The 27,322-nt window shown below is 39.7% G+C and overlaps 1 protein-coding gene across 1 annotated transcript in view; it reads right to left on the bottom strand.

Moving 5' to 3' along the window:
* The window catches only part of AKAP6 (A-kinase anchoring protein 6), a 196,528-nt gene that overhangs the window by 107,676 nt on the left and 61,530 nt on the right, over window positions 1–27,322 (bottom strand). Inside the window, exons 4-6 of the mRNA XM_018571324.1 lie at window positions 24,227–24,349; window positions 21,906–22,002; window positions 9,665–9,819 (exon numbers count right to left, since the gene is read on the bottom strand). Of these exons, the coding sequence (XP_018426826.1) occupies window positions 9,665–9,819; window positions 21,906–22,002; window positions 24,227–24,349 (375 nt within the window). The remainder of the gene's footprint in view (window positions 1–9,664; window positions 9,820–21,905; window positions 22,003–24,226; window positions 24,350–27,322) is intronic.

Raw genomic sequence — 27,322 nt, 5'->3', positions numbered from 1 at the left:
ATGCAAGTATGGATAAAAATATATAGGCATGTGAAATAAAGAGAGGAAGGGATTATGCATAATAGCATAATAACCCAATGCATTTAATAGAATACAAAACTTTTTGCCAAAGTAGTTCTCTGACTTTTGGTGCATTGTTAATCTTTTCAGACTTTTGGAACAGCTATAGAACTTCTGTTTTTCTGCCATTACGTCCTAATGTCTCATACAACCAAAAGGGTGACACACTGTGCATTCCAAAGCCTCCCTTTGAAACTGATACATTTTTGTTTTATGTAGACTGTTGGATTTTTAATTACCTCAAACTCATCCACCAAGGGCCATATGTCATGAAGCAAATGCTTTGATGAGGGATCATATATTCTGTAATTATTGTACATCTTCAACAGGGCTGCCTTTAAAAAGAAACCTGCTTGTCTCGGAAAAGTTCAAAACTATCATCCGGGCAAAAAATGTTTTCCAACAGGGCACATCAATTCTTACAGGGTTATTCACAAAAGGGTGAAGTGTTTGGAGAAGGCAGCAGAAGTGAACAATATAGGCCAAAATAGCTGATTTGGAAAAGTTCTCCAATTCCACTCACTTTCCAGTTCAGCTACGTTGTCCTAGACTGTTCATTTCTCCTGCCTTCTCCAAACTCTTCACCCTTTAGTGAATAACCCTGTTAGTGATCTCTTCTCAACATAAGTGTCTGCTTGAGTTTTTATGAATTCCCCCCATTGTATGAAGCTGACAGTCTGGGCTGAAAATATGTGACCACTTGTTTTTAGTAAATGGTATATCTTCTTTTAGCGACAATAAACTCAACCAAATGTTTCTCCTGGAAGAAGACTTTAACCTGCAGTTTGGAGGAACTGAGGAGGAATTTCAGACTATTCTTCCTTAAAAAACTATTTTTAGTTAATTTAGTTGTCTCACAGGCAGGGCCTTCTTTACCATTGTGTCTTGACTTGAATTGTATTGTGATTGTAATGTCTTCCCTATATTGTAAATTAGAAATGTTTTTGAAGTGTTCTTTTAGCTTTATGTATCTCTATGACTCTACTTAGGTCCTCTGAATTTTCTTTTGTCTGAGAAACCAGTTCACATGACCAGATGTTGAGAAGAGAAAAGTCTTTGCACCTTCTATCTATACCACAAATCTCTTCATTGGAAGTCCAATTACTCTCTTTTAAGATGTGATAATCCTACAAGTTCACATATTTTTCTATGAAGCTCCCTAAAAGCTTCAAGAGGAAATAACAAATACACCTTTAGAAATGTTTAGTAATAACAATCTACAAACAGATATTTCTAGATAATTGCAGGCTTTTTTTTTTTGCATACCTTATTTTTCTTTTTTCTTCCCCAGTCTTCTGACAGTGGCCATTTTAACTAAGGGCAGGTTACAAGTTCTCCCTTTTCTTCCTGGAACTCTGATTCATGTGACTAGGACATGTGACCATGCACATCATCTCAGGATAGGAAAATGCCTTTCCATGAGATCTCATGAGATTACAGATGAGAAGTGGACCAGGAAGAGGAAAAAAAGAAATTGTAAGTAAAAAAAAATTAGTTTGTTTAACTAATGAATGTAAGATAATTTCATTTCAGCATACAGAGCTGTATGCTGATGTGATTTTTAGTCAAATGGGGTAAAGATCCACTTTACCTAGTTGTTCAGTAAAGACAATGTAAATACTGTGTTTGTTATTTGTTGAATACGATTCTATTGTGATGACCACATTGTTGAACTCATTCATGCAGTAGTCCAAGTAGTTTAAAAGGGTTCACAACCTTGCTTGTTCTCTTGCAAGCCTACACAAATGACAAGGGTAGACAATCTACTTCTGCAAGAGCAAGGTCTATAATTGTTGGCCACCTAGTAGCTTATGTGTAAAAAGTGTGTTAAGAACTTTTTTATTGTGTCAATAAGAACAAGTCAGAAACTTAATTTAATTTCCAAACTGCTCAACATGAAGTGGAGGAAATCCAGGCAACATGTCAAATGAATCTGTGCAGTCTAATTTCTCCTCTGTCTCATCCTCTACAAGAGACAGTACCAGTGTTACACTAGATGTTATTAGGAATACTTGGCCAGCATATTATTATTTTTCAGCAATTTATGTTCACAGAACATAGATCACTGCAAACAAGGTCAAGCAGTTGGGTGGCCTTGTGCATTACAGCTGTGCCTGGATGGAAGCAGAATCCTTGAGTAGGAACTATATGTCTCTTCTGTGCATTTCAATTTCTATATTTTATTATGGATTGAAGTTTACTTTCACAATACAACTTTAGCTGAACCTTTGTTTTTATACAATTCTTTTTAGAGTGGGAAAAGATTAGACCTTCTATATGGTTTTTATTTCTCTCTGCATCTTTTTTGTGAAGATCGCCCCTCACTTTCTGTCTTTGCGGTACCGCATTGGCATGAAGCGATGGGAAGCACTGGGTCACTGAGACCATTTGCCCACCACCTGTGCTGTTGTATTGGAGCACATAGAGAGTCCATAGCCTAAAGTAAGCTCCAGAATGACTTGTAGCTTGCAGATAGCTCATCTTCTTCCCTCTCATGGACAAACAGAGTAACAGGGAGGTGAAGAAAAGGTAAAGGGGGCTATAATACAATAATAATTCAAACTTAATCGATATTCTCTGCCCCATTCTACAAAAATAGAAGTGTTTTTGTTTTAGTTCGAGAGACTTACCACGACTTCCTGTCCCTGTCTCATCCATTATTGGAACAGGAAGTGAAGAAAGGCCTTCCCAGTAAGAACACAAACAGTAATAACACCTGATGATAGGTAAAAAAAAAAAAGCTAAAGTGATAGCTGCTTATATTTTGCCTTCCCTGGTTTCTTTGCAATGTTTACATTTCCATTACATACATTATTTTAGATCAAGTGATGTCATCACTGTGCAATGCAGGCAGGTCATGGCTGGTGGGAGAGGCCAACAGGGTGCTGTACAGGACTTCCTGAAAACATCACAGCACCTTGTCTCAGTACTCCTCTCAAGATCCCTCAGCTCTGATGCAAGCAGTGGGCTAGCTTTTGGGAAGAGTTATGCAAATATCAAAATGCCTTGATGGTTGTCTGTCAGTCTGGGGGAGTGGGAATTCCTAAGCATGCAGTAATGCTAAACCTTCACGGCTGAAAGGCCTAAATGCTAAACAAATTAAGGGGGTGGGCAAAGGAACAGTCAGCTGGGGAAGAAAGATCTAGATAATGCTGGATGTCCTCCATCAAGAAATAAGATGAAAAGTTGAAGCTTCTAATGCACAATGTGTACATCGAAATCGGAATGAGTGATTTCAGTACAGGAGAGAAGCCTGTGCAAGAGTGCAGGGTAAGGCTAGAGTTCAGCTTTAACCTTTCCCCAGGGTATGGGGAGTAGATTTTAGCTGTGTTTGGGTTTTAATAAGATAACAATGTATAATGAGGCTGATTTATATGTGCCGAAAGGAAGAAAAGATTCTGTTTGCTCACCATAGCAGCCTTTCATAGGTTTTTCCCCATCTTTTGTTTTCAAATAAAACAATTACGAGTGCTGGATTCTGATTGGTTGTTACAAACAAAACCTTCCGTTTTTTCCTACTGTTTTTATAAATCAGCCCTGGTACAGATAATGCTTTCATGGAGATTTTGTGGAGCACTTTGTTGGCTCTCACCCCAGAGACTTGACAATTGTCAGCACTAAACATTGCTCTTTTAGTAGCTGCCTACCTGAAGCTTAAATGGCCCTCATGCAGTCACTGACTGCAGTGAATTGTCTGGGAAGGACTCGGCGTATGCACATCTGTGGACCAGTAAAGAGAAATCTTGAAAAGCAATCGCTCTACTGCATTATGATTCTGAGGACAAAATAATCAGCATTCAAAATATTTTACAGCTCTGAGGGGGATTATTTAGGAGGGACGAAAGGGAGGAGGAATGAGGGGAAAACACCACACACAGTCAACAACAACAAGAACATATGTTGAAGGTAATAAGATACACGGCTTTATGGGTGTCGGGAGAGAGGAGAACGGAGTGTGTTTGTACAACTTTAATGACGCGGTACTGTTCAGTGAACATATATTTGAAATATATTCTATGTCTAAGGAGGAAAAATGGTGTCCTCTAAGGGTTTGTGTAGGTAAATAGTAAAAAGTTTAACCCCTTTGCAGGAAGAAGAGCTGCATTGCACCAACTGCAATAAAACTAGACGAGACTGCCACAGCTACCCTTCACTAACAGACCCCGCAGCAACAAACTAATGAGCACTTTCTTTGCCCCCACCTCCTTTTTCTTAATTAGTCAAGCTGCTCGTTAGAAGCGGTCATGTGACTATATGTGTCAGAGGATAGGATCATTATTATGATTTATTAGGGCAACAAATATTTTATAGCCCCTCTGTGACACCAACAGAACACAGCGATTTGTGTTCCACTGGGTAAAAGGTGTACACACTATTGTATACGGGTACAGTCACTGAAGGACAAACAACATTAATCCTTCATTACCACCTGTATAAATTACTGTGACTTATAGAGGGACTTCGCTAAGCACTTGCTGTATGTAAATTGGTAATATAACCGCAAACGCTTTTAGAAAAAAATAATTATTGTGTTACACTTTTTATTGGGGTTCCAAAACTCCTCTTGCAGCCGCATACTGGTGGATGAGCCAAAAAACAAAAAAAGCCATATGTAACCACGTTACCCTTCTTTCTGCTTCCAAATTTTATAACAGAAAGGGTCCAGACAACAAATTACTTTAATAAAGGAGACCAGCTCATTTGCATATTAGCAGCCCTCCCAGATTTACTAACTATGCCAAAGTGTAAATAGATTGTACTTAATCTAAAACCTCAGGCATTTGAGACAAAAAATAGTGTTTGTTTATGTCCTTCAAGTCTGAAAAATGTACAGGTACAATGGATTTTATATATTCTAAATAAACTTTTCTCAACCTTTCTACTCCAGAGGAACCCTTAAAAGATGTCCAGGTCTCGCAAAATCATTTTTAAAACCAATTCATCAGGGGGCAATGGCAAAAATGACTCTTACATTGGTGGACAGTAGGAATGTCCCCTTTACAATAGTGGTCAGAATATCACCTTTACCAACAGCTAACTATGCAGGCACCATCCGATGGCAGGTTAATCAGCTCACGGTCCAGAAATGGCTGGTCTAAACATACTATTAGCGGTTTTCATTTAAAAGTCACAGATAATTATTCTCATGATTTTATTTATTCAGATGGACCAAGATATAAATAAATATATCAGGAATTGATGTCTGTTTAAAGAGTATGTCTTCTACATGAGTATTTAACTTTCATTATAAAAGCAGAAATGCCCTTTCTATGAAGCGCCGTTTTCAGTCCAGTGTAATGATGGAAAATAATTACATTCAATGAGTTTCCCAGTCTGGTGCTTATGACCATTTTGACATCAATTAGTCCTATTAAGTATACGTAGACGTAGTATACCGCAATCAGCTGATCAGTGGGGGTTAGGCTGGATCCCTAATAGAAAGACATATGAGGTCTCCCACTGCACTCCTGACCGAGAAATGCTGAAATGACAGCGGATGGCGCCGCTGAATCAGATAAACAGAACAATAAGTCACCAGCATTCCAAAAGTTTCTCCAAGCAATGTTCTTTTTATTCCATGTGAAGCGTTACATCACCAAGTGTAGCAACATTTCGGAACACATCCGGTTCCGTCATAAGGCAAAACAAAGTGAAACATGTACAGTGTAGTGATCACAATATATACATAAGTGCAGGCAAAAACTAATGTGACATACAAGCAGTTCCCCACATTTGAAGATGGTTGGAAATTGACCACCACGGACATATCGTCTTTATACACGAGCATACCAAATGAAGCAGGTCCAGCAGATTAAGGGCACACCGATCGGCAGCTCTGCCGTTAACCTTTTTGTAGGGTTTCTTGAACTAGTTCATGTCTTTCCATCGAAGGTTTATCAGATGCATGTGAAATGTTGGAAAATGTATATAGATAATGTTTTTGAGCTCTGGGATGGTGATGTCTCCCTTTTCAATGATTTTGTGACCTTTCTTAATGGTATTTTCCTAGGGATCATCTTTAATCCTGAAATCTCAGAGGTTGGAGTGGCTTTACTCAATGTTTTTGTATCAACGCATACACATCAGCTACACACTTCCCTTTACTCAATGCCTACTGATAAGAAAGAATACACTTATACATTACAGCAGTTCACACCCCAAACATCTTCCTAACAGCTTGCCCATATCACAGTTCCTTCGAGTTCTGAGAATTTGCTATGGGCCTGACTCACACAAACACCACATCAGTCTAATGTACTAAAAATTCATAGAACGGGGCTATCCCACAGAAGTGGTAAATTAAGCCCTATCTAGGGCCATTGAGAGAATGGGATGTGAACTCCCATCAGAAAAGTAGATAGTAGACGGAATTGCATTCATTCAGACTTATACCCCAACATCATTAACAGTAACGTAAATCGACAGTGAGAAACATGAACATATTACATGCTGACAAAACCTTGGTTCCATTGGTTAAAACACGACCGTTACAGGCATATCGCCGTAAAAAGACACAAAGATTAATTAATTCAGGATGACCCAAGGAATAAGTACTTGAAACCCACATTCAAACTGTCACATAGAACTGGGTGTTACAGGTGTCACAACTTTTACACACCCTCATAAGGGCAACAAATTCAGATCAGACTCTACAATTGCAATACTGACTTTTGGTGTACAGGTGAAGCTCGACTAATTAGAATATCGTGCAAAGTTCATTTATTTCACTAATGCAACTTAAAAGGTGAAACTAATATATGAGATAGACTCATTACATGCAAAGCAAGATAATTCAAGCCGTGATTTGTCATAATTGTGATGATTATGGCTTACAGCTCATGAAAACCTCAAGAACCCCAAATCCACAACCTCAAAAAAGTTGATTATTACATGCAATCAATAAAACAAGGATTGTACATAGAACAATATCGGACCTCTGAAAAGTACAAGCATGCATATGTACTCAGTACTTGGTTTGGGCCCCTTTTGCAGCACTTACTGCAATTACTTTTGCACGATATTCTAATTATTCAAGTTTCACCTGTATATGCTCAAATCTCCCTGTGCCCTTGTCTATGTTGGTAAAACCATCGGCCCCTTCAAAAGACGCTTGCAAAGACACCGCAGTGACATTAAGGTCACTCTAGCCAAACTTTCCAAAGGAGAAGAGATTGACAAAACTAAACCAGAAGTGGTGCATTTTGCACAACAGAAACACCAAACACAGGAATTAAGAGGAATGGTTATTGACCACGTTAAGGCGCCCCTACGAGGTGGCAATAGAGAGAAAAACCTGTTACACAAGGGGGACGTATTGGATTTACACTCTTGATACTGTCACACCGAAAGGTCTTAATATTACCTTGTCTTATACTTGTTTCCTTACTGGCAGATTATTAGGATTTGGTGGGTTATACCTTCTTTGTTAATATTCTGCTCTTTGAATATTCTTGCTTTTAATTTACCCCATGGGTGGTCATAAGAGCTTGGGGTTATTATTACTCTTTCCTTTGTCAACTATATGCTTCCCCCTTCATTAGCTTCCATGTTCCCGCAATAACTAGTTACACCACATGTGGGAGAAACACAAGCTATAGCTTTTACGCATGATGACATGTGTTTATAGTTGAAATGCATGTTACCAGATTATTTTCTCCATATTTTTTTTAATATGTTTATTATACTTCTTTTTTTAATCTCGGGCTGTCTGTTACCAGAGCCTACGGGTCGGTTTTCTACTGTTATAGGTTTGATTATATGTTTCCTATTTAATAGGAGATCTTATATTTATACAATGATGATGTCGCTCTGGTTAGTGATTACGATCATGATTGGCGTCTCAGTATACCGCAAGCTACAGCTCGCGGTATACTGAGCCTAGGGTGATGGGAGGATGCTAGTTTGTGTCCTCCCGTTACCTTAAGGTGCACTATGGGGAAAAGCCTTAACCTCATAGTTCTCCTTTAAGACAGACATTTTTGATCCCTTCCTTTGGCACAACTTGTTTTTGTTTATGGTTGTCACTTAAGGTTGTCCAATTTTACATGCACCCGCGCGTGTGCATTGGCAAGTCATCCTGCACATGCAGGCACCACAGTTCCTCACATTACTGGGAGGCACCAGCAGTGGCGTAACAACCGGGGGGGCGGCCGGTGTGTCTGCTCCGGGCGTTAAGCTGAGGGGGGGCGCCGGACGGAGCCCCCCCCGGTTATTATGCCACTGCGGGATTTGGCGGGTCTCTGTTGCTGCGGTCCGGTCAGACTCGGACTCTCTCCATGGCCGCCCGTGCGTATGTGCGGCCGCGCCGCCTGTAGTGTCACTCCTCACGCAGGCAGCAGGCTCCTCCCACAGTCTCGGAGTCTGACTCTAATTAATAAATAAAAATTAATTTAAAAAAATGAAAAAGTTTCTAAAAAAATAAAATATTAAAATTTGAAAAATTAAAATAAAAACATGTGTGTGTGTGCAGGGTACAGTTCCAGTGGTTGTTTATATAATGGGGGGGTGAAAAAAAAATTCTGCCCCGGGCGCCCAGAACTCTGGTTACGCCACTGGGCACCAGCAATACTTGGTAACCACCCATGCCCGTGTCATACATGAGTGGGGCAGTACCAGTGACATGCTTCATGTGTGGCTGACAATCCAGAGGGGAGGTAACTATAACAGTGATCGGCTGGTTTACTGCACTTCGCATTCAATAAGGTGGTATGAGCTGATCCTTACTAGGAATTAAATGTTTGCTACTTTTTACATCCTTTTGGTCATTATTACGAATATGACATCTGTAAACACAACTGGCGGGACTGTGACATGATGATGCCGTGGGGCGGAGCTTGTATGTCACATTGTTTTTTGCCTACACTTATGTATTTATTGTGATCACTACACTGTACATGTATCACTTTGTTTTGCCTGATGAAGAAGCCGGATGTGTTCTGAAACGTTGCTACACTTGGTGATGTAACTCCCTAATAGAAAGAGGTATTTGTTTTTGTTTTTTATCTGGGATATTTTTGCTATATACCAATGTTTTATACTCACAATATCCTTCCTAGTGTAATAAGAAAAATACGCTGCACTAATGACTATGGCATTTTACGCAGTCTGTGTAGTATCAAAAGTGCCTCCTTTCCATGTTAGCGGCAAAGCAATGTTGGCTTGCTTACACTGAGGAGGAGCACTAAGATTTCCTTTGCCCATGTAACAGAGTTCACAGAAGTTCCAACAACAACAAGTTGGTATACAAGATCTCATTTGCACTGTTGCAACTTACTGTATATTAGATTTCCTGCCAACACAGCAAGAGATGAATAGACAGGGGGGAGTCAGCAATCCCATGTTTAGTTCATGCATAGTTAATGGTTGGAACATCTCAGTGACAGAATATAAGATTAGACAATAAAAAAACAAACATTGAAGTTGTTCATAGAACAGACTTGGATTTACCACGACAGATATAACATTTTCAAAATTGCCATTAAATGTGCAAATAGGGCTAGAAGATCACCTCTACTTAGACTGATCACTGCATATGAATGACTTAATCCTACCTGACTACTCATCAGTTTGGGTCCTCTGCTTTGCTTTTTTTCTGCTGTCTTACCTGTGGTTCACTCATAATCTCTGGTGTCTCATCTGTCTGCAGTATGTCTGCCTTGATAGTATCAAGAGCACTTAGGATCCAACCGTGCTGCCTCCGTATCTGCTTCTGTAGCTCCTTCCATTGAGCAGTAATCATCTGAACCATCTCCTGGAAACCTGTTTCAAAGTGATATAACATGCTGAGTGCAGGAAAAATACTCAACACAAATCAGGAAAGCATTAAATGTATACATGTGAAAGGACACAGTGTACATGGCTTTGGTACTATTGAAACAATGAGCTGCTTTGCAATTTGCAGGCTTTGTGTTGGTGTCTTGTGCTGCATCCTGCAAGGCTCATAGGCTCCAAATATCATGATCATATGGGGGATATTTAGTAAGGTAAATGCAATTAAAAAGTGGTGTTTACCTTGAATGGCTATTTACTGCAAACAGCTGTGACCACTTAGTGAGCATCTGCAGCAACGCCAAAATTGTTAGCACCATCGCAAAGGTGGAGGACACTTTAACCTCTAGCGAGGCATACAGCTGGCTCTCTTTCCCTGACACACTCCATTAAGAATGTTGTAAATCAGTTGTAAATAACTACCTGTGACAAAATGTGTTGGTTTATGTAGGAAGCCAGCACCGCCTTGCTTCCTGCCAACTCCGCTGCAGGAAAGAAAAAGAGTGCCCTCTGGACGCTTGAAGGTAAATGGCAATATGTATGTATTTCTTAGACACTATCAGGAGACTAAAGACCAGTACCATTTCTGATTGGTGCTGGCTGCAGTGTAATTAATCACACAGTCATAAAGGGGTCTTGTTGAAAGGGCTGCCTACCATCAAACACCTACATTTACAGGGTTACAGGGTTACACATACCACTTGAGTGTGTAATAACAGTATTTTTATCATCATGGCGTCTTTTCATATATTTATGTAACGCAGGTAAAATTAGGTGAACTTGTTTATTAAACTATCTAAGGGAAGAATTATTTTTCACAATCCCAAAAGCAAACACATTCCTCTTTTATGCCTTTCTATACAGCCAAGGGAGAATCTCATTGGTTTTTGTCATTCTTTTACAGATGAGGCCATCATCATCATTTAAATATTTCAAAGATGGGCAGTAGCTAGCACTGACATCTTGCAGTTTTCGGTTCTCAGCTTTGACCATTGTATGTTCTCCCTGTATTTTACTGGGTTGCCCCTCAGTGCTCACATTTTCTCCCATGATCCAAAAAACATACTTCTAGATTAGGGGATTGATTGATAAAGAATTTGCAGTGCCATTCTCCCTGAGAATATCTGTGAGCATTTATCCTGTACATATATATGCACATATAAACGTTCTTTAGTTCTTCTGCTTACAAATGTAATTAAATGTGAACATTCTGGTTGTAATATTACATTATGGCCACTAGATGGTGATAAAGGAGCAAAGGAAATACATATTTATTTTCTATGCTCCTTAGCTCTGTCTAGTGGCCATAATGCATTATTGCAACCTGAATGTTCGAATTTAATTATACTCTTAAAGGAAAAAAATAAACAATGTTCCTTTGTCCTTTGTCAGGGATCTCAAGTCTCCCTGATGTTCAGGGAGTCTCCCTCTTTTAGATAGCGGCTCCCTGACGTCCGCGAGAGAGGCATTTTCTCCCTGAAATGTTTACTCTGAGTAAACCTTTCTGGTAAGATATCAGTGGGTAAAGTTTCAGAGTGAGGCTTGCCTCCTGGAGGAAGGTCATGTGATCTCTAGAGTAGCCTCAGGACAAGGCTTGGCTCTCAGAAGGAGGAGCTACTTGCTGCACAGAGAGGGCGGACATAGACTACTATTGAGAGCAGGTACAGGCACTGCTGCAGGGTTGAGAGAGTGCTGTTAACCCTTTGTGGATAATATAGAATCAATTATATGTCCTGGTTGTCTAGTTATAGAGAACATTTATTTCATTTGCTGCCCATAGCAACTAGTTAACGCTATATCAGGGACTTTACTCCTCAGCGGTTTTTTTTAAAAGGTCTTTATTACTTATACTTATTATTTTATTTATTACGTATTATATTACTTATATATATTACTTATATTACTACAGTTGGAACATTAGATTGTAAGTACAATGGACATATGGACCAACGGCAGGGAAAACAATTTTATTTTTCTTTTGGACAGGGTGGGGAAGGTTTGTACCCTCTGTCAGGATTTTATTTGCCCTCTGTGTCCCCATTGGGGACATACCCCTCACTTTTTTTCAGAAAATTCAGAACAATAAACAGATGAGATCAGTACTGCACAATCCTAGAAAATCCTACATAAAGAGAAAACTGATTCAATCAATATGCTTACATAATCACTCAGAAAACAAAAACAAAAGACACAATACTAAATGCCACAAATGATCAAAGATAATAGTCCACTTCAATATATTGTTCAACACACCATGAATCGTGCAGAGCCCATTCAATCACTGAGGACCCTGTTGTGTGTAAAATGCCAGCACTATTGCAACCAAAATAATATTCACCAAAATTATCAGACCAATTGTCACAGCAGGTATTATTACAGCAATAGATGGAGTATATATGCACTGCTGTCCAGTTGTCAGGACTGTCTTCCCTCCAAGCATCCATCGAGTGACAATAACACTAGTGTTACTAAGAATCAGTTCAGGTGTTTATTTTCCACCTGCAGGCTGGGATTCAATCAGTATTATATACTATTTCACTGTAATAATGGCCTGCATTCAGCAGGATTCACTGTACATTTGGATGATACACTGTAGGTCTTTACACATAACTTTCTTGTAAGCAGCTATTAGAGCGAAACATCACATAGTTTAGATCAGCCATCCTCAACCAGGGTTCTGTGTATCCCTAGGGTCCCTCCAAAGGTTGCTAGGGGATCTATAAGCAATGGAGGATTGACCTCCCAGATGATGGTGCCTTCGTAGTACTGGTGCCAATGTCACTTTGTAAAACCAACTGCATGGGACAAGTGGAGTCTGTTCTCGTTTCACAGATAAGTTACTACTAACAGTAATGACCCTTTTAGCTGTCCGTAATAGATGGATTTTTCCCACCTTTAATATAAGGACCTTTAATATAAGGGACGCTATTTGCACTGATCACCAGCATTTGGGAGCTGTCTTCACAGAACATCTATGTAGAGGGGCAGTACACTGACCATCAAAGTAATATGGCTGTCTTCTTTTTTTTGCTGGCCATTATATGATTCATTTTAATTTCATGAATATTACTGAATATATTATTGTTGTATAGAGCAGGGGGTTGTTAAAAATAATCCACCTTGGGTTTTATATACCCTAGTTATGTCACATTCTTTGTTCTTTTCTACATCCTATTGACTATGATAATGTGCTACAATAATTTTAAGCAGAGGTTCCCTGAGACCCAATAATTTTTTCAAGGGTTCCTTTGGGCTAAAAAAATGTTAGAAAGTCTGGCTTAAACAGAATTCCAGCCTTCAGGAAAACAAAAGAAGCGACTATAAGCTCCTGAACAGGTAATCAGCTAAATCAGGGATTTATGACAGATGCTATGACTTTTTTTTAAGAAAGCGCTTTTTCGAGGTAGGCTCAGACGAAGTCTATTTCTATATTCAGAAAAGCATATGTAATGGAAGAGTTTCAGTTTTAAAAATCGATTCTGCTGAGGTTTATTTGTGTCTGTGAGACTCTCACCGTGTCACTGGGGCACAGTTTGAAAAAGCTATACAGTATTGATGGTATAAGGGTTGTGGCATATGTGTGCTGTGCATACAGTGAGCAGACCCAAGTTCTATTTAAGTTTGCCCCTTTTACTGCCTGCATAGTGAGGCCACACCCACTGTTTGCTGCAGAGGGCATAGTGCGCCGCATAATGTTTGTCCTTGAGGTGCCCCAGGTCTTTCACAATCCTACCAATACCCCTGACAGTGATACATTTACTTAAAATTAATTAAACTATTAAAAAGAAAATCAGTCAATGTAAGCTTCCTTATCACTAGTATACATACCTGAATATTTCTTATAATAATATTATATATACAGTATATAACAATAGAGTACAAACTTTTTGTAATCCCCTGCGTAGCAGAACTAAAGCTGGCCATACACTGTGCGAATTTTGTCCGGTTCTTGATGAACTGCCCAAAATTCGCTCACTGGGTGGTCCTGTGGGCAGCTCTCTGTCCAGCATCTTTTCATCAGAAATTTTTTGTACGAACAATGACGGCATCCAACCGTTTGCCTTCACTGTTCGGTTGTTCGCACAGTGGCACACCCACTGCTGTGAGAATACGATATCACCTTGAGGGATGGAGCAATCTGTTATATTTTTTTTGTTCAGCTTACAGTTTGGACAAAAAAATTAGAACAGTGTATGGCCAGCTTTGGGCTGGAGGTAGGAGGAACAGCATTGTAAGCCAAGTAGTCTCCATTACATTCTTCTGCACTGTCCATCTAGAATTGCTGCTGCTTAATATTTAACATTTCACTGTTTTACAACCAGCCAGTCTTTTACTGATCTAGGTCATATGCTCACTCGTGTCCTCAGCTGAATTACAGCGGGGAGGGCTCCGTGTCTTACTTAGTTTTACTTAATTGTACCAAGGTGACAGAGTCCACCTTCCTGTGTCCCAGCTAGAGAACAAAGGCAAGGCACAAGTGACCAGCTATGGAGCTGTATCATGTGTATACATGACCAGAACCTGAACTAGATAGGCTGGTCAAAAAAAAAACATTAGAATTATCAAGTTTCTCTGTATTCAATTCATGTATCTTAACTTTGCCATAACTGCATGCATCCTTTAAAATAACTGAAGTGTTTGTTATGTAGTAAACACAATTTAGAAAATAATAGAGTATTGGGTATTCATGATCTGAATGGTTATTACACTGAAGTCTGAGTGACCAGGACCCAGGAGAAAAGAGCAGTCATTTTAAAAGAAAGACCTTAGAATAGGGCACGTCGGTGACTATAGAGCTATGCATAAGAGAAGGAGCAATATGTGTATATAACAATCTCTGTCACTGTAAGTGAAGGTCTCAGTGTTAATGTAAATATTAATAATACATCAAAAGTCAGCTTGTTATTTACTGACACACAGTATGATACTCATCGTCACTGTGTGCCTTCCCTGTAACTCATTACTATTTCATGCAGAATTTCAAGCTTCAGTAACAAGTCACAGCTGGGAGTCTCACTGCATACAAAGGGCAGCTTGTGCCATCCAAACCCTGTAAGATGGCCATTGACAAATACTGTCCTCTCTAGTAAGGTGGATGTAAACAGAGGATGGCCATAGACCAATTACCCCTTTTACTATCGATAGAATATATACTATCCCATATATTTGATAAAGATCCAAGGCATTTACATTTTTACAATAATTCTATCTATTGGTTAAGCTGACCATTCATTACTCGAAGTGTGGCCAAGTCCTGCTAATTTGGCTGAAATTCAAGCAGTGTGTGAACCTTTTATTGCTTCTTTATTCAACAAAAGTAGATTTTTTTCAATCAACTTTTGTCGAAGGAGCCAGCCTGAAAATGTATCCGAACAATGACTGCAGCAAATCAGATGTAGTCATTGTGTGGTTAATCTGACAGTGGCACACCTGCCGGTGTTCTATAGTACACAAGGAAAACTGGGAACACTACCTACAGATCACAGGAAGCAGAGGCAGAGAACACAATAGGTTAGGTATACTCATATTCCATATACTCTAACACATATACTTATACACATTATATACTATATACAAGCACAACTAACACTTAGTGGCACAAAAGGCACAAAAACATCAAAAGGCACAAAAGTGTTAATAATGTATCCACTTGACTGCAGTCCACACTGTAACTGCAGAGGAACAAAAAGAAAGGCTCCATGCAGTTGTTTGACTTAATGTCAGAAGCCATACATGCAAACTGCTACAAACAGGCAGCTCCTGCATGGATTTAGCTAAGCCTTGGCCTTCCCCAACTATTTGGAGTTCCAGACAGACAAATGTGGAAAGGAGAACTTGCGTGCTGTAGGTTTGTAATGCATTTCATGTTCTCCGTTCTGGTATGGAAATGTGTGGTTGCTACACTGTGGCTAAACTCATGCAAGGTTTCCTACTTCTGGAAGTTTGTGATCTGTTTCTCCAATGTCTGCACAAAAGCACTGCAGCATAGAAATGTATGGTTCCTTGCAGTGAAGGCATTGACTCATACATGGGGAAGATCCTTACTGTGTTTTTCTGGGCCTTTGTTCAAAGTTATAGTGGAAACACAGTATGGATAAATGGAAGGATAAATTAAGACAATCAAATGATTACACTGGAGTGGAACTGCCGTAGCAGCTTTTAAAGCGCGGGCAAAAACCCCCCAGAGATAATAGGTTGCATTTGTTATGTTGCTTGATTCCATAGAACTTACTGAAGGAGCTAATGCTAACATGTTTTAAAATGCATCTATGACTAGAATGTAGACATTAAGGTTCACAGGACCAGCTCCCAATCACATGATTGCTGTGATAGCCTGTGATTGGCTTTCACAGTAATTATGAGCTCTAGAACCCTCCCCAATTCTTTCTCATCTCTTACTATGCATAGTCTGGGCACAGGCTCACTTTTAAAGTTATCCTTTAATCAGCATATGCTGCTTGGCCACTTTATAAATAATAACTATATTATATCCAGTTGCAAGCTTGTTTAAAAGTGTTTCCAATGGATAGCATATTGTACCATGCCCAACGGCAAATCTGTTAGTATTGGACGACAAAGTCAAATATTTTGTTACATCCACAGACTCTCACCTGCATTGACATCTGTATAAACAGAATTTTAAGATAATTCATGCTCTTATTCTTAAAGCCATTACACACATTTTGTTGACTTGACTGTAAATTATTTCAGGGAATAATACACTATAAGACAATGTGTATGATGCACTGTATTGTATCTTTGCAGCCAGTTTGTTCTAGGTAAATGCATCCAATTCTACCACCTGATAATGCAGCCTGGATTGTTGATACCAGTAGATCAATTACGGGTTGCAAATTTCAACCTATCATGATAAACTTGTCAGTGTAAGATTCATCAGACAAGCGTTTTCCATCTCTCTGGGCATTCTCCAGTTTTGTACTTGCTTAATAAAACTTAGTTGGCATGTGAAACTGTGCATTAGCTCTTTCTGCACTTCTGTTGCATTTTAATTTAACACTTCTGTATTCTACATAGGGCAGCTTTAATTGTTTTTTTGCTTCTGACCACAAGACCTGTGTTGACTGCAGGATAGTTCCTAATAGGGATGCATCGATACCAAGTACCGTACTCGGTACAAGTACAAGTACAGATACTTTTCCAGCTCCAAGACTAGACTAGAGAAAAATTCAAAAGTTAGGAGGAAGCTGTCATTTGTAAGGAGCACACGGAGCTCCTGGGATTTGTACATCTTTGTTTTAATGTATGATTTTGTTTTTATAAATAAAAATAAAGGGATGCACCTATACCATTTTTGCAAGTACAAGTACTGATACTTGCCCAAGTACTTACAAGTACGAGTACTGATACATTTTTATTTATTGCCATTTGACAGTTTTTCTAAAACAATACAGACCAATGATTTCAGGACAGTGGTGGAGTGCCAGGTCCCAGCTGCAAGCGCTGCAACGCTGGTAGTTCTCATGAAAATGCCAAATATCGGCACTGGTATCTGAAAAGTATCGGTGCATTCCTAGTTCTTAATAGAACCGGATCACAGCTGGGTGTATAAACCCATATATCTTAGATTCTTCCTCAAACCAGCTAGTGACACCCATTGCTTTGTAAACAGGAGAGAAACCATAAGTTGGCAGATTTTTGATATTAGAGCACAAATGGTGAAATAATTATTCTCTATCCTTTAAAGAAGACGGAATGATAACTTATTTGTCACACAGATTTGGCAAAAGATAGTGAACGCTTTCAATCTCTGTAAGTGTTCATTATTACTCACAAGGGGATCACAACACTATTTGATAGTTGCAAGTGATGCTGGAATCTGTCAAATCAGTTGTAAAACCTGGAGTAATTATTCACTGTCCTTCCACCTTTGAGGCCACAATGCTTTCTTATCAGGTTCAGATAACTTTGTATGTGCATATGATGTTGCTATTAGTAAAATGGACACTCACAATAAATTACAGACAAGGAGGGAAAAATCAGTGGAATGGATTTCTTCTATTAATAAGGTTTGGGAGCCATGGCTGACAGTCAGTAATCATGATTCATTTTTCAGAATATTGATGTATGCTCCCCTCTCTTCCTCGTTGCCAAGGACATGCTTAGTAAGTTGTTTTGCCTGCATAATTTCTCTTCTTAAATTTGTCATAATGAGAATGATACCTCTTAATTTTGTTCTTAGTTTATTAATTCCTTTCTCTCTGCACCATTGCCTTGCCATAAAAAAAATGAATGGACAATAAAGCCTGCAATTACTGAAAGTGTCACACTATACGACAATGTGTATGATGAGATTCTCCGGCACTGCATAGTATCTACGCAGCCAGTTTGTTCTAGGTAAATGCATCCAATTCTAAAATGCTAGTTGAATGGCCGTCATGCTGATCCCCTTCTCTGGAATGAGCATGCATACCAGGAGATTTGACTTAAAGCCTATCTATGGGGAAACAAAAGAATCCCTTTGCAGTGGGGCCCACCCTGCACTGCAAGGGTCCACTGCTTGTTTAAGTCTAGGGGACCGGTGTAAAGCAATTATACTCACCTGATCCCCGCTCCTGCTGGCTCCAAGACTGGAGCCCGCAGCTATTTCCCTTCCCCACTGTGGCAGTCGGAGGCCCTGTTGATGTCATGATGTCTAATGCAGGGTCCATCATCAAAGAATTGCATTAAGCAATAATATTTTACATTGGACTAAAACAAATGACATTTACACCCTGCTAATTAGGGGACATAAATGGAACCCTATGTGATTATGGGACTCTAGTGAGATATTCTGAAACCTATAGCTCCACAGCGACAGCACAGCTCCAGGGTGCTTGCTTTATGGTTTAAAATATGATGCAATCAGGATGTAAAAAGCTATAGCATAAAACTTTAGAAATACTGCCAGTTACCTATCTTTGTCAGCAATCAAATGATCCAGCTGCAATAAAAATATATGAATCTTTGCCCAAATGTTTTGCGGCAGAGTCTTTCTTTTATTACCTTGCTTTGTGCTATTTTGGAAGAAAGTCTAAAAAGACTTCTTGAGGCATTTTTCGTATTCTTTCTGAATGCCTATTTTTATTTCCTATATTTAACCTGATCTACACATATATGTCCCTGTGTATAACTCAATAAACTCTACCATGTCTTTGTAGATCTTTAGATGGAAAGGGTAAAGATATGCCCAGGTCAGACTGGCATTTTAAGCCCCATGTATTTTGTAATTATACCACTGCTCAGAGGATCACTTTTGTAGAGTGCTGGGACAAGCCTTTTCAGTGCCTAAGGCAAGGTCAGCAGGAAGTACTGCCACCACATCCTGCATAATGTTAATTTGCCAGGCTGGTTGTTAGATCCTCATTTCCATGTTGTCTTATTTGATGTTTGTCTCTCACTAACAGTCAGGGTTCTCTACATGTCATGCAATACTGTATAGTTGTTGCCTAATTGCCTGAGAACTGCTTCTGTCACACAGGATAGAGGGTTCCCTGCTTGTCCCACATGCTACAGTCTGGTACAACACAACCTGTCCGAGTACCGCTCCTGTGACACATAATGGAGACATCTCACAACCCCTGGAAGTGGGCCAGAATCCAGGATTAGCATTTTTACAGCAAAATGTCTACAAATCTGGGCACACAGTAAGGTGTAATTGACATCATTACACTCACTTCATTACTGCAAAGGTTGAACTTGATGGACATTTGTCTCTTCTTAGCTGAAATAACTAGGTAAATACAGAGTTGTATATTAACTGTACACGGTAATATTGCAAATACTAGTATGTATATTAAGATGGGATTGCACCATCAAAAAGTCCTTTACAAATTACACTTTTCGGGTACAGTACTGAAAAGGGAACACTGGTTGTGATGTCATGTCTTCTTTATCTAACATCAACTGGGAACTAAGCCTTGCCCTTATTAGTCATAAGCACCTTTATGGCGCAAATTTTGTCCAGAAGGTGCTTTATCAACACATTATGTCTGTACATGAGACTTAAGGTGCCCCTACACCTTGCGATTATCGTACGATAATCGCGGGAAATCCCGCGATCGTACGATAATCGCAAGATGCATGGAAGGCGTGCAAGCGTTTTTACTGTACGGTCGCACGTCTTTTGTCGAACCAGCATGCTTGAAAACCCGCCGAGAATCGTACGATTGTTGGTGGGTTTCTAGCCTGGTCGTTCGACAACTGCAGTATGGGCACACTGCCCGTTCAGAATTGCGGTCATCGGAAGCCCGTCCCTCAGCGGGGTGGGCTTTCGATGATCGCAAGTACGATCTGACTGTCCAAGATGGGCAGATCGTACAAGCTTTTAATAAGCTTACGACCATCGCAAGGTAAAAGTCTTGCGATGGTCGTAAGGTGTATGTGCACCTTTAAAGTAGACCTGTCATAAACCTGAGCAAAAAAAAACTGGTAATGAAAAAAATGTAAACTTTTCTGGTTCAATTCTGTGCCACAGGTTTACAAAAGCAATAGCAGTGCCACACAAAGTGGTGTAGTGTTCAGAAAAGTCTATTTATTAATTCTTAATCAGGATAACACAAGATATTACAAACAACACGTTTTAGGGGTCACAACAGTGTACTTCTATTAGGGCTTTGGATACTCTGTAGAGGTGAATGGCATGACTCTAGAAAACTTGGAGAGTTCAGGAGATAAATAGCCTGTTAGCTTGTGCTATGCTTTAACAGCCAGTGATAAGCGATTTGCCAATACGGACTGCTGAAGCATAGCACAAGCAAACAGGTTATCTATCTTCTGAACTCTCTCTAGTGTCCTGACATCCAGCTTCACATGAAGGGGGACTTCTGCGACACCCAAAAGTGTTGGCTGTAACATCTTGCGACATCCCGATGAAGAATTAACAAATAAATCTTCCAATGCCAATACCTTTTATGGTGACAGCTGCTTTGTAGAGGTTTCCACTGACTACCTATTGCATTTCTGAGACAGGAACTAAAGAGAAATCTCCCGAATGATACACCGAAAAAAATAAACTGACAGAGGATTTATCCCTTCTTTATTCTATCCCAAATTTAAAAAAAGGCTATACAAATAAGGACTAGTGACCAGTATTGACTATGGTCTCCCTGCAGCTGATCGTTCCCCATTACTGACTTACAATTCCTTGTTTTGCACTGAGACTCTGTTTGGAGGTGACCATCTTGGTAGAGGCAGGGCTCTCGTGTCAGAGCCTCAAGCAAGGAGAAGAGTAAGCAACACAGCAGTGACATCACCAAATCTCTCCTGACACTAGCTCACAGGTAGCAGTGCCTTAGATGTCACACTGCAGATATACAGCTATGAGGTGGTATGCACAGGAGTGCCTAGGCACACTCACATTCCAGGAAGTGCACTGCTATTTTTTAGGAGAAATTTCAGACAAAACTTAAATTTTTATGGGTACTGCTTAGACACAATAACCATTTTTAGATGTTCCCCATAACATAGGAAATCTTCACTTCACTTCACTTCTCCGCATGCCCACTCAGCCCACTTTATGTTGATAGGCATGACTGAACAATCATGAGTAGTAAATAATTAGAACATTCAGGACTTCTGTGCTTTTTTATGAAAGGAACTACAGGTGAAACTAATATATGAGATAGACTCATTACATGCAAAGCAAGATAATTCAAGCCGTGATTTGTCATAATTGTGATGATTATGGCTTACAGCTCATGAAAACCCCAAGAACCCCAAATCCACAACCTCAAAAAAGTTGATTATTACATGCAATCAATAAAACAAGGATTGTACATAGAACAATATCGGGCCTCTGAAAAGTACAAGCATGCATATGTACTCAGTACTTGGTTTGGGCCCCTTTTGCAGAACTTACTGCAATTACTTTTGCACGATATTCTAATTATTCGAGTTTCACCTGTAGGTAACAATATAAAGGAAATTCACATATCGTATGTGCCATGTACTAAGACTATAGCTCTATCACCTTATGACCATAAGGCCCAGGACTAACCAAATAACCTACAATCTACTATGCAATCTCTCTCTTTCCAATCACTGATGGGACATGTTCTCCTTTTTCTTTTCTCCATTACCTGCTCTGTGAGATACCAGAACCTCCATCAGTCGTTGACCTTCTTCCAGAACCGCATCTTTTAATGCACAGTGACTGTCCACACTTTGCTTGAAGTTCTACAAAAGATCAAGAAAGAGTCAGGATGATAAACACATCTTCAAGTTATTATCCTAAAATCTTTGCACATACTGGACTTAGGCTAATGTGATTAGGTCTCCAAGCCCTCAGAAATACCATGTAAAGTGCCAATATGTCTTCAGTGTTTTTGGAACTACTGAAGTTAAAGTGAGACTCACCCCCTACCCCCATTTATACTTTTTGTGGATATGCTTAATGTGCCTTTATTTTACCTCAAATGTCTTAAATGAATTCATAGGGATACATATCATTTTAATAATTATATAATGGTTTTGTAATACTGGTGAATGTGTGCATGGAATATGCAAATTTATCTTTTCAAAAGTAAAAAACAAGGCTCCTTCCGAGCCACCTTTGAAGATGTGAAAAAATCTAGTTCTTTGGCAGAGGAAAACCACTGTGCACCCACCCGTGTACCAGGCAACGCCCCCATAAATGTGCCCTCTCAAGCCCAATAATCTCATTTAAATAACAACATTTTAGTTTTGCATGTGAAATACTAGGTGCTTTGAGGGTCACTGCTACACCCAGGAAAGAATCTAACAAATCCAGCTACTCTGTGAGTAGACGCATGACTGCACCCGCCAAACATAGTCATTTTCATATGTAAAATTTGTGTGACGCATAAGGAAAGAAAAGATTTGCACAACACTGCATGTAAAAAACATCTGTATCCTAGAGACAAATATTTAAAGCTGACTTGTAGGTGTATAAAAAGTAACAATTAATTTCTGTATGTATTAATTAAAACATCAATAAATGCATCTTTAAATTTAGCTAGTGCAAATATTTGAATTTGACTTAATATTTGACTCTGCAAGCCAGCATCATATTGGGAGAGGGTGGGGCAGCAGTCGGGACCAATCAGGTATCCTGTATGCACATGTGCATGACTTCATCATTCTGCCACTCCTTTACTGTCTAATCATGGGCTGGGGGCAGGGAGATGATCTAGCTGTGTTGCTTTGAATACAAATTGAAGGATCTGTGCTGTATTTTGAAACTGTAAGAATGTGATCCAAACAGGAAGTACAAAATGATGGTATGCCAACATGGCAACAGGCGCCTGTGATTATGTTTTGTTCCTTCCTATGACAGTAGGTAGGGTAGAAAGGGATCCTTCATGGCCCTGAAAGTTGGTGTTATGCCATTTATGAAGCCCTAGCTTTTATTTTCACTCTACATTGGTGTGCAGGCTTCCCTCTTCATCCACCTGACACTACATGGAAGGAGTCTAGGCTGCACCAAAAAAACAAGGAACCTCTTTAATTTTTTTTATTATTGTATTATTAGCAAAATCAATATCAATGGGCACCAAAAGCTATCTCGAGCACAGAAATAATGCATAGAGTTCCATAAATCTATAAATACCACAACTGTGGTCACAGCCATGTCCTGTCTAGCCTCTTAGGCCTAAATACAGTGGCTACTCCTTCTATCTCAAATGGTGCATTACTGCAAGCTGGACTTGCAGTGATTCAATTCTGGCGAGTTGTATGAATTAAAGGAACTAAACAATTAACCAAAAAAACAATAGAAAAACAGCACTCAACCTTGAAAAGACATTATCTCTGGGAGTAAAAATTGTGAAAATGGGGGATTTATTTGGAATTGCAATAGGAATCCCCAGAATACAAAGTGGTTCTTGCTGTACAGTTGGTTGGTCTCCGGGATCCTATGATATGGTAGGGAATGACAGAAAACGCTATAGGTGAATTTAAAAGCAGATTTAATGCCTTTATTTCAAGAGCTAACATCTTCAGCTGCTCTCATCAGTGCAGTTATTGATTCGGGCTATAGATGTTGAGGTCAGGAAGGAATAGCTCTCAACCACTGTGAGGATAAATTGCCAGCTGCCTCATTTGGGTTTTTGTTTCATCATCTTTTTCTGGATCAAATGCCCTGGAACAGTGTTAAAATTTAAAAGAAATACTTTGATAAGGTGTATTTATGTTGAGATGGTGTACTAGTAATGTAGACATGCAAAAGAATGACAGTTAAAAAGTGTCCTTACTGTGTGAAGAGTCAAATTGATATTTCTGTAAATGCAGTTTATTAAAAAAAACAGTATTGCACATCTTTAAATATGCCAGTTAACCCTGTAATGTAATTATTTGCACAAGAGAAAGACAAGTTTCCAAGGAGTGAAACTAGAATGACCAGAGAGTGGTAGAGTCTGTTGTTTCCTCCCCATCATCTCACCAGGTGGGTATGCAGGTAAAGCTGTAGGGCCTCTGTTTCAGGCTGCGGAGGGGTCCAGTTCTCTGTAGCTTCCATTGCATCTTGTAGCCAGCGGATGAATCTGTCAAGCTTGGACACAAAGCCCTGAGATGAAAAAGAAAGTCAGTTGTAGATACAACAATAGCACCATCTGCTGTTCTTTTATGGCGTTAACAAAGGATATAAAAATTAATTTGACAAGGCAATGCAAAGAGCCCTGGTGATAAAGTATCCATTGAAAATGAACAATTAGGAGTTATGAATAGTTTAGAGGGCCAGTCAGTGAAAGATTATCACAGATTGGTTGTTATGGACTACATTATAAGATACTGACAGCACTTTCATACTCTTCTTTGGCAGTATTTAAAGCCCTAATATAGTCAGAACATTTAAAGGGTTATTCACAGAAAAGCCGAAGGATCCAGCCGTAGCTTCGGCTGATCCTTCAGCTCGCTTCGGCCGCCTGAGCCCTTCAGTTCAGTCGAACCGAAGGGCTGCGGCACGGGCTATTCACAATAGCAGGTACAGCTGCCGAAGGCAACCGAGTTTAATGCATATGCTTTGGCTCGGCTTGGCTGAGCAGTAGTGACAGGTGACACATGGAGAAAGGTCGGCTGAAGCCAACCGATCTCCACACAAATGGCAGCTGGGCGGAGCCAGCGGGGATCTCCCAGCTCGCTCTGCCCAGTTATAATGACAGATCAGCATCCCCAAATGACCTGGGGACACCGATCTGTCATTAAACAACAACAGTTGGATTTTTTTGCCCGGTATCTGCTAGAAGACTCTGGCAGGTGACGGCCAATAGTAAACAGTTGGGCGGAACTAGCGACGATGTCACCGCTAGCTTCGCCCAACTGTTTCTATTATTCTATCAGATGCTTGATTATGCAGCGGGAGCTCTTCACGTGCGGTTGGTTTGGTGTGCGTCGTTTTTTTTGTAATGATTTTTTATCTAATTATTTTTTTTATTTTGCCAAGTTGCCGTCATTGTGGACAACGCTGGACGTCGTGATTGACCCTTAATTACGTCGGTGGATTTTTTTTTTTTTTAAATAAAAGACTTGTCAAAAACTTGTTTTTTGTGTTTTCTTTTTTTTCCCAATTAAAATATTTTTTCTAAAGTCTGGCGTCTTTTTTAAACCTTGAATTTAACCCTTTAGTGAATGGGTAGGGGTTTAAGTTGCCCTTGTTCCATTCAGCACGGGGACAAGGTGCTTTTCCAGGGGTGACCCTGGAAAAGTACCCTCCCAGTGCTGAGGGCATGTGGCCTGGTATGGCGGTGGGGGGGGGGGGAGGCGCTCGCTCATCCCCCCCTTACCTGCCCTGCCAGGCCTGTGCTTGGATCAAGGATCTGGTTGGGAGTTCTAGGGGGGAACCTACATCTTTTTTTCCCCCCATTTGTGGGGAAGCAGTTCCTCCTTAAAATTCCTACCAGACCTTAAAGGAGAGCCATGGGGTCAGGGCTTTTCCCCATAGTTCTCCTGAGGGTCGCGGGAGAGCGCAAATTAGTGTTCTCCCGTGACCCAAAGCACTGTATACCGCGATCTGCAGCTCACGGTAAACAGAGACGCCAAAGTGAAAATCACTCACCTCATAGTTCTCCTTTAAGGGCCTGGTATGACTTTGTGGGGGAACCCCACACACTTTTTTTTTTTATTTAATTTAATTTGAGGTCCCTCCTAAAATTCCTACCAGGCCTAAAAGGTCTGGTATGGTGTGGGAGGGGGACCCCATGCTGTTTTTTTTTTTAAATGGGGTCCCTCCTAACTTTCATACCAGACTTAAAAGGTCTGGTATGGTTTGGGAGGGGGACCCCATGCTGTTTTTTTTTTTTTTTAAATGTTTTTATTATTTTCTTAACTTTTTAAATTTTTCTATTTTGTTTTACATTTTTTTTCCATTTGTTTACATTTATTTATATTCTGCACGCTACCAATAGACGAGCCGGTTATATCTAATGTTTTGGCTGAGGCTAGTGTGTTTGGTCATTATTTTTAGTATACATAACAAAAAAAACAAAGCGATATTAGCCAAATATGTAGCAAATGTATTCTATCATAATTCAGCACTTTCTACTAACTTAGCATCTTCTTCTTTCAAGGAAATCTATCATCAGAGAATCATGGCGGTTGCCATTGCTGATCTCCATTTCTGAAGAAGCTGAATGCCTGGCCATCATGCTGACCCTCTGGCTTCAAGACTGAAGATAAGGATTTCTGACTTTTCTCATCTGTACATGTGTCTCAGGCCAAGTGACAGCAGAAGATTAGAAATGGCAGTCCATATATTTCTCATGACAGGTTTTCTGACACTATAATATCTGACTTAGAATCTTCAGTTTTTGTCTTTACTTTGTTATTATAAGTTGTCATCACTGACCGTTTGTTTGTCCCTTCATTTCCTCTTTTTAAAGAGAACAAAAACAGTTTTCAGCCTTACCCGATATCTTTACAATAATTTCTACACCCATTTAGTTCACACTCAATATTTGTGTATCATTAAAGTGGTGATTTTCTTTAGTGCTGGCCACAAGGGTCATGATTAAATGCTCTTCCTCACAGGATCCACTCTTTTTGCCATCAACAATAAGAAAATAAAGCACAGACTACTTTTGTTACTGCTTAAAAGAGAGCTCCATGGAATATAACCAGAAAGGACAATGAGAAGTAGGTGTATATAATTACACAGTGGTTTTATTAACCAAATTATTTCGGTCCTTGCGCCTTCTACTTTCAGTCCCTGTTACTGCAAATGACAACCCCATAGACTTTATTGCTGCAACTAATTCCATTTATTTAAAAAAAAAGCAGACAGGAAGTGGACAGTACACGGATCAGAATAATTGCGCTAATGCTACTGCTGCACTCTATGCACAGTTGAAAAAGACAACAAAGATGTAACTAATTAACACTTTACACCTATCTCCTTGCTGTCTTTTCCAGTTATATTTCTTGGAAATCATTTTTGAAATCAATTTAAAGCCCCACTCTGGCCAGCAGGATAATTTACCCTTGCAGTGAGGCCTCCTTCTGGTGCCATCACATGCAACTCAGGACTCCTGAAATGTATAGTAGG

Source organism: Nanorana parkeri, unplaced genomic scaffold (assembly GCF_000935625.1).
Source record: "Nanorana parkeri isolate BGI_ZX_2015 unplaced genomic scaffold, ASM93562v1 scaffold1733, whole genome shotgun sequence".
In the NCBI taxonomy this organism is placed as follows: domain Eukaryota; kingdom Metazoa; phylum Chordata; class Amphibia; order Anura; family Dicroglossidae; genus Nanorana; species Nanorana parkeri.
Note: the sequence above shows the minus strand (reverse complement) of the source record. Positions and strands in the feature narration are given on the sequence as shown.